Source organism: Pocillopora damicornis, chromosome 1 (genome assembly GCF_964200805.1).
Source record: "Pocillopora damicornis chromosome 1, jaPocDami1.2, whole genome shotgun sequence".
Classification (NCBI taxonomy): domain Eukaryota; kingdom Metazoa; phylum Cnidaria; class Anthozoa; order Scleractinia; family Pocilloporidae; genus Pocillopora; species Pocillopora damicornis.
The window spans coordinates 10,853,011-10,868,073 of record NC_142670.1 but is presented as its reverse complement, the minus strand read 5'-3'; the positions used below and the strand labels follow the sequence as shown (position 1 = coordinate 10,868,073).

The 15,063-nt window shown below is 37.7% G+C and overlaps 2 protein-coding genes across 6 annotated transcripts in view; both read right to left on the bottom strand.

Moving 5' to 3' along the window:
- LOC113683152 (uncharacterized) overlaps positions 1-15,063 on the bottom strand; it is a 230,415-nt gene that overhangs the window by 120,382 nt on the left and 94,970 nt on the right. The window lies entirely within an intron of this gene.
- On the bottom strand, positions 1,846-7,081 carry LOC149051936 (uncharacterized). Its single transcript, XM_089206968.1, has 7 exons — positions 6,931-7,081; positions 6,459-6,584; positions 6,068-6,193; positions 5,713-5,838; positions 4,104-4,229; positions 3,407-3,540; positions 1,846-3,238 (listed from the first exon to the last, which is right to left on the bottom strand). Exons 2-7 carry the CDS (start codon positions 6,544-6,546, stop codon positions 2,588-2,590), a joined length of 1,251 nt encoding a protein of 416 aa, XP_089063094.1. The 5' UTR covers positions 6,547-6,584; positions 6,931-7,081; the 3' UTR covers positions 1,846-2,587.

The window sequence follows — 15,063 nt, the reverse complement described above, 5'->3', positions numbered from 1 at the left end:
TAGGATGTTTGTAAAAATTACCTTTAAAGCACGAGAAACCTCAAAAAAAAATATATTAGTTTTGTAAGATAGAATAATTGAACGGGAAAGAACTTACCCTTAATGGGATGAGGTCGGCAAAGGATGAGGAAGATTGACTAGAATTGAAAATTAAAGATTGAATCATACAAAAATTATTAACAAAATTAGTCTCAACAGGCTTACCTAATGTACATGGAGGCGAAAAATAAATACTCGCAAATTCTTTATAACGCAACTTCTTTACTGATTGTGATGTTAAGTGCTCATGAAATTAATTTTATCCCGTTAACGGCCAGTGGAGCAAAGATACATGCAAAACTGCCCCTGTTTCAATCTGGTTTAGGCTATCTTCCTTAGCGGTCTTTCAGGTGTAGCCTGCGCGTGCCTCGCTCTCCTCGTCGACAAGGATTCTCAGCCGTAAAATCGTACTGTCTAGTGCAATCAGTAAACATTTTAACGTTTTATGACGCAAGTATAGGTTTTTCACCGGGCCAATACAAGGGGAGATCTCTCTACAAACGGAGATCTCTTTACAAGCTCTTAAATGAGGGTCTCAATGGGGTGAAGGCTTTAACGGCCAACGGTTATAATGTTAGCCAATTAACGGAGAACGGTTAATATCTTTCCACTGCAGTCATCAGAAAGTTTTAAACAGGTAACTTTTTTTACGGCTGACCAATTAAAATTCTTCAATTTTTACTAACTGCTAATTTAATTTGCGGCCTTTTTCCGGCTAACGGTTAAACCAATCGAGCTGACTCTTACATAACAAGTCCGTAGCCTCTTTCGTATGGAAGAGGCAAACAAATATGCGATTATCTGTGCAAGCAGAGTAACCTCCATTGAACTTTCACTGATGACTCACTTAATAAACTTGTATGCAAATTTTGTAGTGTCGATTCACCAATGAAAGCCTATCACACCCAGTGCGACGTTTATTTTTTCCATTTACAGTTTAGAAAAATACCCCAGTTACCTACAAACGGGTGGCGCAGAATCTATCATCTCCTCTACTCTTTTACCGTGATGCACACTGATTAAAGACAATTTCGGTAAGTTTTCTTTACTCCTGTGCTTTACTCACTGCAGATTGACATTATAAATACAGTCTTAAAATAGAGGTATACTATGGAAACCATACAATTTTTTAACTCCGGATATATATATTTAACAAATAGATTCCAAGTTGCCGTGCGTCTGTTCAGTAATAGATCACAGATGACGTCAAAATGTGGTAAGAACAAAAAAGTGGCACACGAGGCGCAGCCGCACGGCAACTTGGAATCTATTTGTTTTATATAATAATGAAGAAATGTAAAATGGTTTCCGTGTTTACATAGCCTGATGTAAACACGCCGGAGGTTGGGATAACACGAGATAAGCGTAGGAAACCACGACGCGAGGCGGAATGGTTTCCAGCATATCGAATGTTCTCCCAACCTCCCAAGTGTTTACATCAGGCTATGTAAACACGGGAACCATTTTACATTTCTTTTATAAAATAACTAATGAAAGAGGAACGAAAACCGTGTTTACATACGCTCATGTAAAATGGTTTTATGGCCAATCAGAGCGCGCGTACTATTTGAATTATTTGATAAAGAATCAAAATGTACGGAAAAAAGTTTTAATGATGACGTCATCTATACGTCTGTCCTCCAATAGATCATAAGTGAGAACCAATAAGAATGCGTGCATAACTGAGCTAATTATATAAATATATAGAGAGCATATATGAGATCTTAACGCAAAACGCCCATTTAAACCCTTAAGACTGACCTAAGCCTTCAAAAATATCTCTAAATGTTCTTAAAATTCAATCAAAGACGCTTCGATTTTGAGTTTTACTTTCCATAACTATCAAGTATTCAAGAGCACTTCCCGTAGGTTTGAATTTTTTCGATATAGGCCTGCAACTAATTTGTAAGGACGATTTACCATGATAGATTCACTCCAAAGCTTAACTAATCTACAGATTCAAGGAATATGCATCATTCGGTTTAGATGAAGTCTGAGCCTCATTTTTAAAGTCGTATTCAGTTTCATTTGCCTCCGTTGTTTTAACAAAGGCTGCTTGATCAGCCTCAGTTATTTCAATCCCGTCATCTGCACATGTGCAGCTGGTTCCCCCTTCACCAATCATCATCACGGTTCCATCACCGTAATCTCTGGTTCTTTTGCCTTTGTTCTCTATTGTTTTACATCAACTGTGTCTTCTATATCAAGTATGAGCCCAATGTTTCATCTCGTTTCTTGCATTCATAAGACATTTTTCAATTAAGTGTTCAAAGAAACCCGGGTTTGTTTTGGTTTAACTTAACTTTGCTCTATGATTGGCTCAGAAAATTCGCCCCATTTTCCTAACCAATCAAATGCAAAACTAAACACAACACCGACTTCATGTCATTTGCCTTTTCCCGTGCTTCCATCATTTTGAGTTCTCATTGGCTAATGATAATATAAACCTTTGTTCCAATTGGTCGCCGGGACTATTATGTTAAGATTTTTAGACAATCAATTGAAAATTTGTCCAAGAGGCAAGGCAAATCACAAACCATTGGAGACATTAACGAATCCACAAATTCAATGAGTATCTTTTCGTTTTATCACCCCATGCACTGTCACCAAAGTCAGCTTCTTTTCTGTCATGCTTTTTTAATTTAAAAGAGGCAAGTTTCGCCTTCGTTATCCCAATTCCGTGATCGGCATCAGAACAATTACCTCCGCCTCCTCCAATCATGATCATAGAACCACCCCTTCCCCAGCTACACCAGAAGCCGACCTCATCAGCACCTTGCAGGTTACCGCTGCATGAAGCCTGTCCAAAACCCTCAGTTTGTAGGTACTGTCCGTCATATTGAACATTGCATTTTCCTAGGCACTCATTTTTGGACCAAATTGAACTGTTTCTGAAGTCACCATAGCCGGTAATTTTGGAGCGAAATGTCTTCCTGCTCAGGCAGTTCCCCGTTGTTTGCAATAGAGGAGTGTGACTAGAATCATCATTGCGCGTGATCTTAAGCTCACTGCCACTGACCAGCCAGAACGCCGGTGAGATCATGTCTGCTTTGTTTGACGGGTCAACGGTTTCTCCAGCAGCTTGAGTACTGTCATACCACCAACCTCCGGAGTCATCCATCCAGTTTTTAGTGTCACTGTTTGAAAACCGTGCGAGGAGAGTCCAGGCCTGATCCGCTGATACCATGTCACAATAAACCTGGAAACGAATTAAGAATTCCATGCAAACTTACATTTTTAATCCAATTTTTTTTTTCGTAAATTCCTTTCAAGAGAGAAATTATAAATTCCAAACATTCTTGCTTTTTACGATACAAATCTATCTTTTCTTGAATAACCCATGATTGAAGAATAATAATTTAATTACCAAAAACTTCTTGGATTTCATGTTCGTCACCTGGGGCTCCAGCCAATATCTACCGCTGACAGCCATCCCTCGTTCGCTAGCTTTGATCTCTCCACAAGACTCGGCGGGCATCTCGGGAACGAAGCCTAATAAGCCTGTGGAAAAGAAACAGGAAAATGCTTCTTGTTCGATGACAATTACCTTCTTGATCCACTAACGTTCTATTTACAATCAAGCACTATTTTCAACAAAAAAGAGTCAATTGTGGTCATATCAAATCGCATAATGTAGTTATGAATCTAACAATGCCTCGACTACTCTATGCTTATAACTGATATGTCAAATTTTATTTCAAAAAAATTCCAGAGGGTAGCTCTCAAGCTAACATCGTTGAAAATACTGTAAGCCAACTTTATTAAGTTCTTATCTCTGTTCTGCACAACCTTCCCCTTCGTTTGAACAGAGGACACGCCTACCTAAACCTCTTTCCCCCCTTTCCCTCCCCTCCCGAAACTTTTACTATTATGAGGCTTTGATTTGGTAAACTACACATGTGATGTGTGGATTATAAAGAAATTATGTCAAGGCTTTACCTCGGTCCATTGACAACACTGACAGAAACAGTAAAATTTCAATCAGAACTACAGAGAGTTTCAAACCAAAGCTAAAATGCTGCCGAAGCTCCCTAATTTTCGGTATTCGTTGTATAGGATTTTACCTCGGCAGCTGTGTCCATCCCCAATGAATCCCGGCTTACAAGAGCATTTGAACGATCCCTCGGTATTTTTACATGTGGCATTGTCCTTGTTACAGCTGTGGGGATCTTCAGCACACTCATCGATGTCTATTATGAATTTAATAGACTGTAACTATGACATTAATTAGGATTAACTATGGAGCTGTGGGGGTGGGTCTTCAATCTGTGACTGACAGTTTGATCTCAATTGAACCTAACAACCACTACTCAATGCGCGCTTAGTCCGCCATTACTATGTTATCGAGATTTGTGAAATTTCCATTGTGGTCTGTCATCCAAGTGCATCCGAGAGATTTGAATATGTTGAGATCTTAAATTGTCGTAGCAGTCTTCTGAAATTATCGGGGCTTTATTACGGGAAATTAATGGTTTCTCGCAATTTTCTTGAGAAAATTTGGTTTGGAACCGAGACCGTCAATTACTTCTCGCGTTTCTTCACATGGAAGGCCTAAAGCCGCGAGGCAGACGAAAAAATTCAACATGTGGAATGACAGGAAGGTTGGTCCCGACATCGAAGGTCTAAGTAATAACCAATTTGCAGAAATTGTGCTGCATTAAAGCGTGGATATGCTTCGCGCAAGGTGCAGGTCACAAGAAGCAAGTGACCAGTTAAAATTTGAAGTATCAAGAATCCTGCTAGACCCGTGACACTCCTGCCATCCGCAAGCGTTTTCAAACTCAGGCTTGTGTCTTCAAAGATTAGTTCTGACCAAGATATAATTTAGTGACTTTCGTTTACGAATAGGTGCGTTGGTTTAAATAAGGGGCCATTTCCTCATCAGTATTTTTTGTGGTTAGTAAAGCAATATTTTCTCCCCTGTGCTATTTCCTTTGTTTTAAAGTGAACCTTCCCTACTGGAGCAGATAACTCTAGAGATATTTCTCCAGAACTTTTTCAGGCATCTTCTTTTCGCTTTAGGCGTATTTTGAGGCTCTGTACGTTTTTATTAAATGTGAAGCGCGTCGGATTTGTTATTAGGTTGCAAAACGCTACTCCTTTCGCGAATCCTTTCCTTGTACCTGGAAAAAAGTGTTGACGGGCCAGCAATTAAATGTAATATCAACGATTTTCTCCTCAGTTGCCCGTATACAAACAAAGACAGAGGCGTAGTTAATTAACCAGGATCTTTAAAGAAAGTTTGACGTTAGCAGAGGCTATCCAAAAGTTAACCTAAGCTTTTTTTTTACGCAGAGACATACCTTGATTTGATGGACAGCTTTCAAATCAACATTGAAATCAGTCAGTCGTCTAATAAACAAACGTTTGATATGCGCCCTTAAGGAGCACACGAGGTCTTTTTCCTACGGATTTTATCCCCGAGACTATATTCATCCTAAGTGATAATAATCGCGGCAGTTAATCCAGGCAAAGCAATGGGTAAAAAGAAGAAACCCAAAAAATTTGACGTTGTCTTATGACGAAAAGATAATTGTGAAAATATGAAGCGTGTGTCAGGCTATCCGTCAGTGGAAACAAGCAAAAAAGCAAGACGATGAAAGTTGACAGAGCTTTAAGAAGATTCCCACACAGAATGGATTGTTTGATAATACGATGTTTCGTGAATTCTACCTTCGCATTTGTGTCCATTTCCAGTGAATCCCTGCTTACAGGAGCAGTTGAACGATCCCTCGGTATTTGTGCATGTGGCATTGTTTCTGCTACAATTGTGGGTATCTCCAGCACATTCATCAATGTCTAATATGAGATCAACAGAACGTACCATGACCATGATAATGAGTAACTGGGCTGAAGGGAAATTGGGGCTGGGGTAGGTCTCCAGTTTGCATTGTGGGAACGACAGTCAAGCCTGTCAATCGAGTGTGTAGAATCTCAGGTCATTATGTATGTCGTAATTTATATTAGTAGATCTGAATGTATAATTTGCTGATACTACAGAACACCATGGTTTGATAATTTTCATCACCTTTACAGTTGTGTCCATCTCCGGTGAATCCAGGACTACAAGAGCAGCTGAACGATCCTTTGGTATTTGTACAAGTGGCATTGTCCCTGCTGCAGTTGTGGGTACCTGTAGCGCATTCATCGATGTCTGCAATGAAATCAACTGATTGTACCCAATCTCATAAAAGTAAAGAGCCTTGAATATACAATGCAAAAATTGTAGTAAAGACAATTTAATCAGTCAAAAAAAAATTGAAAAAAATAAGTCGTAATTAGGTTTATCAGATGTTGTGTCTTAAAAGAAACCAAAAAGAGTAAGGCTTTTTTAAAATTTTTGTGGACAAGAAGGTCAGGCTATGTATGTTTTACTTGCTGAAACGGGAAAGCAATCATACTTTGAAAAATTCTCACACCTGCACAGTTGTGTCCATCCCCGCTGAATCCAGGATCACATGAGCAGTTGAACAATCCCTCTGTATTTGTGCAAGTAGCATTGTCCATACTGCAGTTGTGGGTATCCTGAGCACACTCATCAATGTCTGCAATGAAATCAACTCAATGATGTGTGCCACCATGATTGTAGGGGGAGAATGAAAAAATAGACAGATATTAAAAAAAAATAATGAAAAAATCTATAAATAAATAAAAAAATAATATAATGAAAAAAAAAACTGTTCGAGACGACAACAACGCCTGCTGATCAAGTTTAACCGACAATAATTGTATATCCGATGGAATGAAAAGAGTAAAGTATTATCTAGATAATCAAACGCGACTTCTACCGAGATCTTTAGGGTTCTTTTATTATCATAACAACAAGAGTATCAGGTCATTATTTGTACTGCCTTCATTAATGACTGATATGGCCTGAAGAAAATTTATTACCTATACAATTGTGTCCATCCCCACTGAATCCAGGTTTACACGTACACTTCGAAGATCTACCAGAATTTTCGCAAATAGCGTTTTCATTGCTATTGTTGGAGGTATTCTCAGCATCTCCGCCGATGCCTGAAATGAACCCAATAGTGTGTACAAAAAGTCGTGATACACGATATTTACACAGTGATCAAACGTCTGCGGTTATGCAAACGTCGCAGAGGCTAGGTGGTGTAAGATGTAATGCGTAAGATTTTACCTTGGCAGATGTGTCCATCTCCAATAAATCCAGCATTACAAGAACAGTTGAACGACCCCGCGGTGTTTGTACAAGTGGCATTGTCCCTGCTGCAGTTGTGGGTATCGTTGGCACATTCACTGATGTCTGAATTGGAATCAACACACCGTGCTCGTGATCATGATTACGAACACCTAAGCTGATTGGGAAAAGGGGAGAGAGGGCTCCACTATATGACCATCACGTTTTTAATAATAACAGGTTAGTATATACAATGACTCTACTTCGGCCAGTTGCGTAGGTTTTGTTGTGGTGAAATGATAAATTATTATGCTCTAAATGGTGTTCAGTACCTGTGCAGTTGTGTCCATCACCACTGAATCCAGGTTTACAAATGCACTTGAATGATCCATTGGTATTGGTGCAAGTAGCAGTTGAGTAGCTGCAGTTATGGCTGTTTTTAGAACACTTGTCAATGTCTGAAATCAAATAAGGACTGTGTTTCAAGTATAGCGATAAAGAAGAACAACGAGAAGGGGATGAGTCTATATAACGAAAGTATATGAATTTTAATTTGTCACGACTATAATTATTCACGGGGTTAATGGGCGTTTTGAGGGAGTGAGGAATGCACGTGTAATTTTCATGTTTCACAAGATCATGCTTTGCAGGATGATATCTTTGCAGTTATGAATATTGTTGCGGTATAATCTGACCGACAGAAAGAACACCACTATCCTACAAAATCAACTAATGTATTAAAAAAACTTGTGATGTTTTTAATAGGAGCTGTTCCTAAAAACAGTACAAAAATAAACCTCACTTAAGCCCACTACAGTCTATATCACAGTTGTTCCCAGAGTTCCTCGAAATAAACAATCTTCCACAGTAACTTGGTAACTCTCGACAGCAGCGACTACTATTACGACACGAACGAATCCTTATAAACATTTACAAAGTATTCTAGAACATCCCGGAAGCTTACAACACAACTATTTTGCTAGTATTACATCATGACTACGTGACATAATAGAATGTTCTAGAAAGTTCCATGGCATGCATGCAAGCATGACTAAGCATTCTAGAAACTTCTTGATTATTATCCTTAACGCCATCCCCGCTGAATTCAGGATTGCAAGAGCACTTGTAAGATCCCTCGGTACTGGTGGAACTGGCATACTCGCTACACTTGTTAAAATTTAGAACACACTCATCGATGATTGAAATTATATGATGTGTTACGCTATTTGCCAGCAGTTTCGAGTGAGGAGCTGTTGCAGGGAGGAATGCCTATCACAGGCTGGGGTGGGACTGCAACTTGAAAGAAGCAGGACAGTCTTTGAAACAGAAAATGAATGCAGCAGTAAAGGGAGGTGATTCAAGTTCTTTCCTGTTCATCCTAAACAAGACACAATACCCAGAGTTGAGAAAAAGAGCATGAAATTTGAAATTGCGCCCCCATACTTCTTTCCCCCGATAATGGGTCTCATGAAATATGTGTCACAAGTATAACCGATTCTAAATCTTGAACCCTCTGAAGAAATAGACCACTGTGTTAAAATCAAAAGCAAAAATCATTTCTATCATTTTAAGCGTCACCTTCCTCACAGGCGTGGCCAGTGAATCCAGACGCACATGAACATCGATATCGTTTTCTTGTAAATCCCGACTGGCAGGTGCCGTAGTTTTTACATGGAGCTTGAGCGCAAAAATTCTTCAACAACAATAAAAAAAACAAAAAGAAAACTTGTCACTGGCGTTAAAAGAGAAATTCATTATGAGACATATTGCAAAACTTCGAGAGCTAAATATACCAAATTTTCAGCATGAGGTGACAAGAAGAATTATCGCTCCCCAGGATGGGATGTCACGAGTAACTGTCTAATATCTTGACAGCCTTCTTCGAAATTTCGCCGAGAACCTGAGAACAATTTGGTGGAGAAAGGAATTTTAAATGTAGCCCGTGTAAGTCACTCCCATCACTCAGAAAAATCGGGAAGGGGCGTCTGTAGACAGGCTATTATAGAGTAAATTGTCTTTCCAAAGAACAGCACACAGTAACCCCGCTCATAGCTCAACTGTATCGTTATATCCATAGTCGTACGCACTCTTCAGCCATGAGATGTATCTAATCATTTCGATTATTAAACCCAATTCAAGCGTGAAACCCAATTGAATTTAGCCACCTTTTGCAGAAATGCATTCGAAAGGCCATTCCAGTTCTTCTTGCACAGGAAAAATAGTTGTACTTCCTTCATTGCAAGAAAAACAACGATCAATTATTTACTCAAGGCCGGTAACCAACGTTCTCAAATGACTAAGAAATATTACTTGCTTTTGTTAATAGAGTTGGGTGTCCTCAAGGCACTCGAAGGATTTTTGGTTTTTCGTCAGTGCTTATCTCCAAAAGATCTTCAATGACATCAGCACTTGTCTTAAATTTATGTAAAAATTACGAATGATGGATAAAGGCGTTTTCCAGACATGAATATTAGCTCAGATGAATTAAAAAAAAGAGAGAGTGGTGCAATTGACATTTAACGACTGGTACCTTGGTTCCGTGGTAAACATAGTTCGCTGCTTTCACCAGATCCTTATCATACTCTTTACTCGTTGAGTTATTCAGTTCACAGTTGTGTGCTTCTGCTCCGTTTTGTTCAAATTAAAAGTTAACACTGACGCAGTTGTGGTCCAAGTAACAACGATATTCACACGTGTCCCTGTCAATCACACTGATGTTTGCTATGGTGTGGTTAATGAGACGTTCTCCCACGAAGAACAAAGTGGATGGAAATGCCAATATACGGCATTGATCTAAAAATTCAAATCAGTACGAGTGAAAAAGCGAAATGGGTTATCAATTCTGAGGGTCTCAGATGTTTTTAATTTCGCTGCTCGAAACACGTGGTACGTATATCAATAATTATAAGTTAACGGAGATCAAGTTTTATCAACAGAAGCATCGGATAAGGTTTTCTTCGAGCCTGGAAGATCGCTAGAAGAGGATTATATAACCTCCAAAAGTTGCGAAATGTAATATTGATAAGCCTAAACTCCGATGAAAAATTTGTCCTAAAAAAAATGCAATTTATGTTTTATGTTATGATACAGGTAAGACGTTTCAATCATGAACTTCCAACTTTTGTACATTATTTCAAATCACGATTTATTATCAAAGTTGTTTTAACCAAACGCGCATTTTCAAGTCCTACCAAACACACAATGAGCCATCATAGTGTCCGTCGACGTAGGCATGGCCGTGCATACATAACACAAGGTTTGCGATTCATTTCAGCAGCTAAGTTCCGGTCTACTCTCTTCGAGTGGTTCCAAAATCTCAAGACTGTTTTTTTCTGTTCCATTTCGATTGAGATACACCTTTTGAAGCTCAAAATGAATTATAGTTAGAATGCTAGATAATACTTATTAAAAAAAAAGTAAAGACAAAAAAAGACAAAAGTTCTTGAGCTCCGTCAATTCACGAAAATACGTTGTACGAGTTATGGCCGTGAAGAAGGAAACTGAGCTTTTTGACCTCAAGTAAGACTTTGCGACTGTAGAAACTCTTTTTTAGAACAATAGGTATTCTTTGAGTTGACAAGTCCCTAAAGCGTTGTTGAATAGAAGATATTGTTTTAAAACTGACAGTTTTCCGAGTTTTCAAATTTTCAACACAAAGAGACACATTCCGGCTGTTGATTCTAATAGAAAAAAAAACGAATTCAGCATGCTGAATTGATTACGCGGGTCTCGCAAATGCAGAGAATTCTATTGTTTTCCGCTTCTAAGCAGCAAATTTAGCTCTTCTTTAAATTAAGCTTTGGTCTCTAAATATTTATCGGTAGTTTTCGCCTTGGCTTTTATTGTTAGATTTCGCGTAGAAAGCGATTACAGGGTAAACCCCACTACATTGTACCAGGAATTTATCTTCGTGCACAAGCTATATCCGCTACGTTATAAAATAATTGGTTCGTGCTTTTAGCGAATGCATTTCATGTTATGGATCCACACAAGAAGTTTAGAGATCACTCGAGAAGTTAAAATTGTGCCCACTTATTCGCAGCCAGTACTCCGTTCGCACTATTGAAAACATAATTACTTTCCCTGCATTTAAACAATTTTCTTTCTGTTTTTATTGGCTATGAAAAACTTACTCATCAGGCTTCAAATATTGCACAATTCAAAACACAGCAGGAGTGCTATAACAAGGAAAATATGCATCGAATTCCGAGTTATAAAAGTTACAAGATAACGTTTTGGTCTGTGTTTAGCACCTGCCTGCATTATATTTTCAAGATAGAAATTTTTTCCACAAAAGTTGTCTTGAATAAAAAAAAATTACGTCAACTAAATGACACTAGCGAATAATTATGTCCCCAAGAATGATTCTTATTCCACATGAGAATGTAAAACTGAGGTAATGAAAAACATTTTATTTTTAACTAGTTAATTCATCAATTTGTCTTTCCTTGAGTGCACGGTTTTTTATAACTACAGGATCTTTTTTGCGAAAATCTTGTCATTAATTTTAGATGACCTTGATAAAACTTTAGTTTATTTTTATCAGTGTTTCAAAAGAATTCAAGACTATGAGCAGCGAAACATTTTATTAGCTAAGAAATTGCGGATTGTTCGGTCGTAACTTAAAAAAACTTTGCAAACATACGTTCTGATGTAGCAAAAAAGAATGAAAAATATTTTTGAATAAATAAAAGATAACAATACATTGAATTGGATGATGAGTTTTGTAGCCATTTTGTTTATTAGGCCTCTACAAGACTGAAATTTTCAGATGGGGAAATTGAAAGTTTTGTATCAACAAATGCAAGATTTGAAACCTACCATTTGGGCAGGATAGGACTTGTCCGTAAAACAGAGCCACAAAGACAAAGAAAAAGTGGAGAAAAACTCCCATGTCCTCAAAAACCAGCCGAAAAGAAATCCTATCGATGTTTTGTGGCTGTCGAGCAAATCGAGAAGCTTAACAGCAGTTTGTTGACTGCGACGGATGTACCAGCAATCTAATGCTAAACTTCCTAGTGACATGATAGCCAATCACATTTGGATATATCAAAGATGTCTCACAGAGAGGCTGTTAGATTGACTGATGTGTATTAAACTACACTATTGTGTTAGTTTTATCCTCAGGCAGTTATTTCCATCATCCATTCGCTATTGTAATGGACCCATCCTGTATACGTTTCAGTAATCCATATGCAAAATCAAAAGAAAAGAAACTGTTAGTTAAATTCTTTAAAATGCATGCGCACAAAAAAGCCCACAAATTTGTTTGCTAAAGATTTCAAATTGCTAACTCTGCTGTATTCTTACCAAATTTCTTGGAGATTTTAGAGCACATTTTTAGAAAACATGGCTTCACTGAGGCAAACTTCGTTGTTAAATGCCACTCTCGCTAAGAGCGTCCTCTCGACTTCTAGTCGAAAAAAAGTTTTCCTTTATTTTTATGCCCGTAAAAAAAGGTTTAAGACACATGTCTCAAAAAATTAATTAGGGTTAAGTCCAATTCTCTTTTTCTTTGTGTCGCCATAAGCTAAGATTGTTTTTTTTGCTAGACCGCCCGTGTGGACAACAATCGAGCGCGCTGTGACTATAATAATGTACCTCACGGAATTTTCCCTTTCCTACAATATAGAAGATTTTTCAGTCAGAGTTTAGATAAAACATGGAAACTTCACATGAAATCTTATTCATACCAGCGTGATCAGAGGATAACCATCTCTTCGAACGTAATTTGTATACGAATGTGTAAGAAAAATCGTAAAATGAATGCGTAAACAGAGCTAGAAAAGCATATCAGTGGAAAATTTATGCACCAATGAAGTCACTGATAGCCTCAAGCCTGCGGGTATCTCTCAAGCTTTCATCTACCAATATCTTCAAAACAAGACAAAGCAATGTGTTTCCTCCATTGCGCTCGTGTCACAGTTCATTTGCATAATTCTGAAAATCAACCAATGAATGATTGGATGAATGAATACCTTCATTTAAGTGTCAAACTGAAATAGCAGTAACGAACCACTAAATGGGGACACTATAAATAAATTAAAATAAAGAGTTAAAATTGATAACACTGTTAACTATTGATAAAACGAGTACGCAGCAGATAATATTATTTACATTTGCATAGAATTAATAAAATGCTAAAGTGTCTATTATGTATGACACGAAATACATTCAGAACAATGAACATCGGCCTGTAAGGAATTCAAATCAAGCTTTCTAATACGCTGCTGCTTAAATACAGATAATGCAGGAAGGTCTCTTAAATTTTTGGGTATTAGACTCCACAACTTTGGGCTAATGTATCTGATGGAATGCTTTCCGTGCGTAGTCGTATTAAATCTAGGCATGGCGAACTCCTTGTTTCTCAGTGAATATTTGGTGTTTGTCTTTTGGAAAAGATCTGCAATATATTTCGGGCTAAATGTTGTTTTTGTCTTGTACATAAGAACAGCTCTTTCTGGTAACCAAGACATCTTTTTGATCGTTCAAACTTCTTTTGTTTATCTGCTTTTAGGGCTTTAAGTTTTGATAACAATTGGAAGGAAAAAAGATCCTGAGTTGTCCTGAATCGTTGCCTAAACTTGATCAGTCGTAACGTTTGCATGACTTAATAAGTAAACGGCCACCTCCTCGATAATTTTAGTTGAATCAGGTTACGAACCACACACAATGTTGAGAAGATCAAAATTAGCGAAAAAAATTTGGCATTCTGATCATTACAGACATAAACAAAGTTAAATTACACTACAGTGTTTTTTAGAAAACTACACGTATACACTATGCAAATTTCTTGCATTTTCTTCTAAGATCTAGCACAGAATCCAATGAAATGGCTCTCCTTTTATCAAATTTGTTTGATCGTTAATGATTTTTTAAAAGCTGTTGCAAACCACAACTTTCTTGAGCGAAAAACGAAGGGAAGTCGAGGGGACCACTCTTAGCAAATAAGATATTGGCAATTTGAAATGTAATTAAAAAACAAACGAACAAACAAACAGCAACAACCATACTTTGCCTTGGTTTATTTTTTTGTACAAGTTTTCGGTGGAATTACATAAACAAAGTTTTCTGAGATCTTAGTGCTTTACTTTTCCAAGTCTCAAATATTTCAGGTAAGCATTTCTTGTTTCTCGCTAATAAAACTCTAGCGATTTCTTCCGTGTGAATGACGTAATGAGCGCTTTCCCTACATGCCCAATCCCTCAACTTCAACGAAGGTAAGTGTGAAGCACAACTAAAACATCTTTACTGTTCAGTTTTTGCGTGTGGCCTCGTTTTGAAAGTGAGGGTGCCCTGACGTTACTGAGGCGTGTACCGATAAACCATCCTCTTAACTGGCGGCTAAAAGTTAAACTACTAAGGATTGGGATGGAGATTAGAATTTTGACAAATCTTGATACTTTTTAAGGTTTTCACTTATTAATAGAAGTATAAAAACGCCGATTAACCCATCATTAAATAGCCCCTTGTTAAATAGTCTAGAAAAAAAATCTCTATCAAGCGTATCACTGTTTTTTCATAACCTCCGGTGGCATGGAGGTAAAGAAGTTGGCTTTTTACAAGCGTAGTTGAAGTAAAACACGTGACTACTGAAAAACAAATCCATTTGGTGCTCAGAGCATATTCGAAACCAGGACTTCACGATACGAGCTCGATTTTCTGACTAATCGACCTTGCACTCCTTCTCTACCCTAAATGCTACGTTTATAACAATTTTTAATGTTTTTCCACCAACACAAACAGTTTGTAATACTTAGAATATATACAATCCCAAGTAAGTATTGGGATGGTATATATATATGATATTTGAATATGACACTGAGATCCCCATGATAGTTTATTGTTTTATTTACATCTGGTTTTTTAGCCAGAAAAGG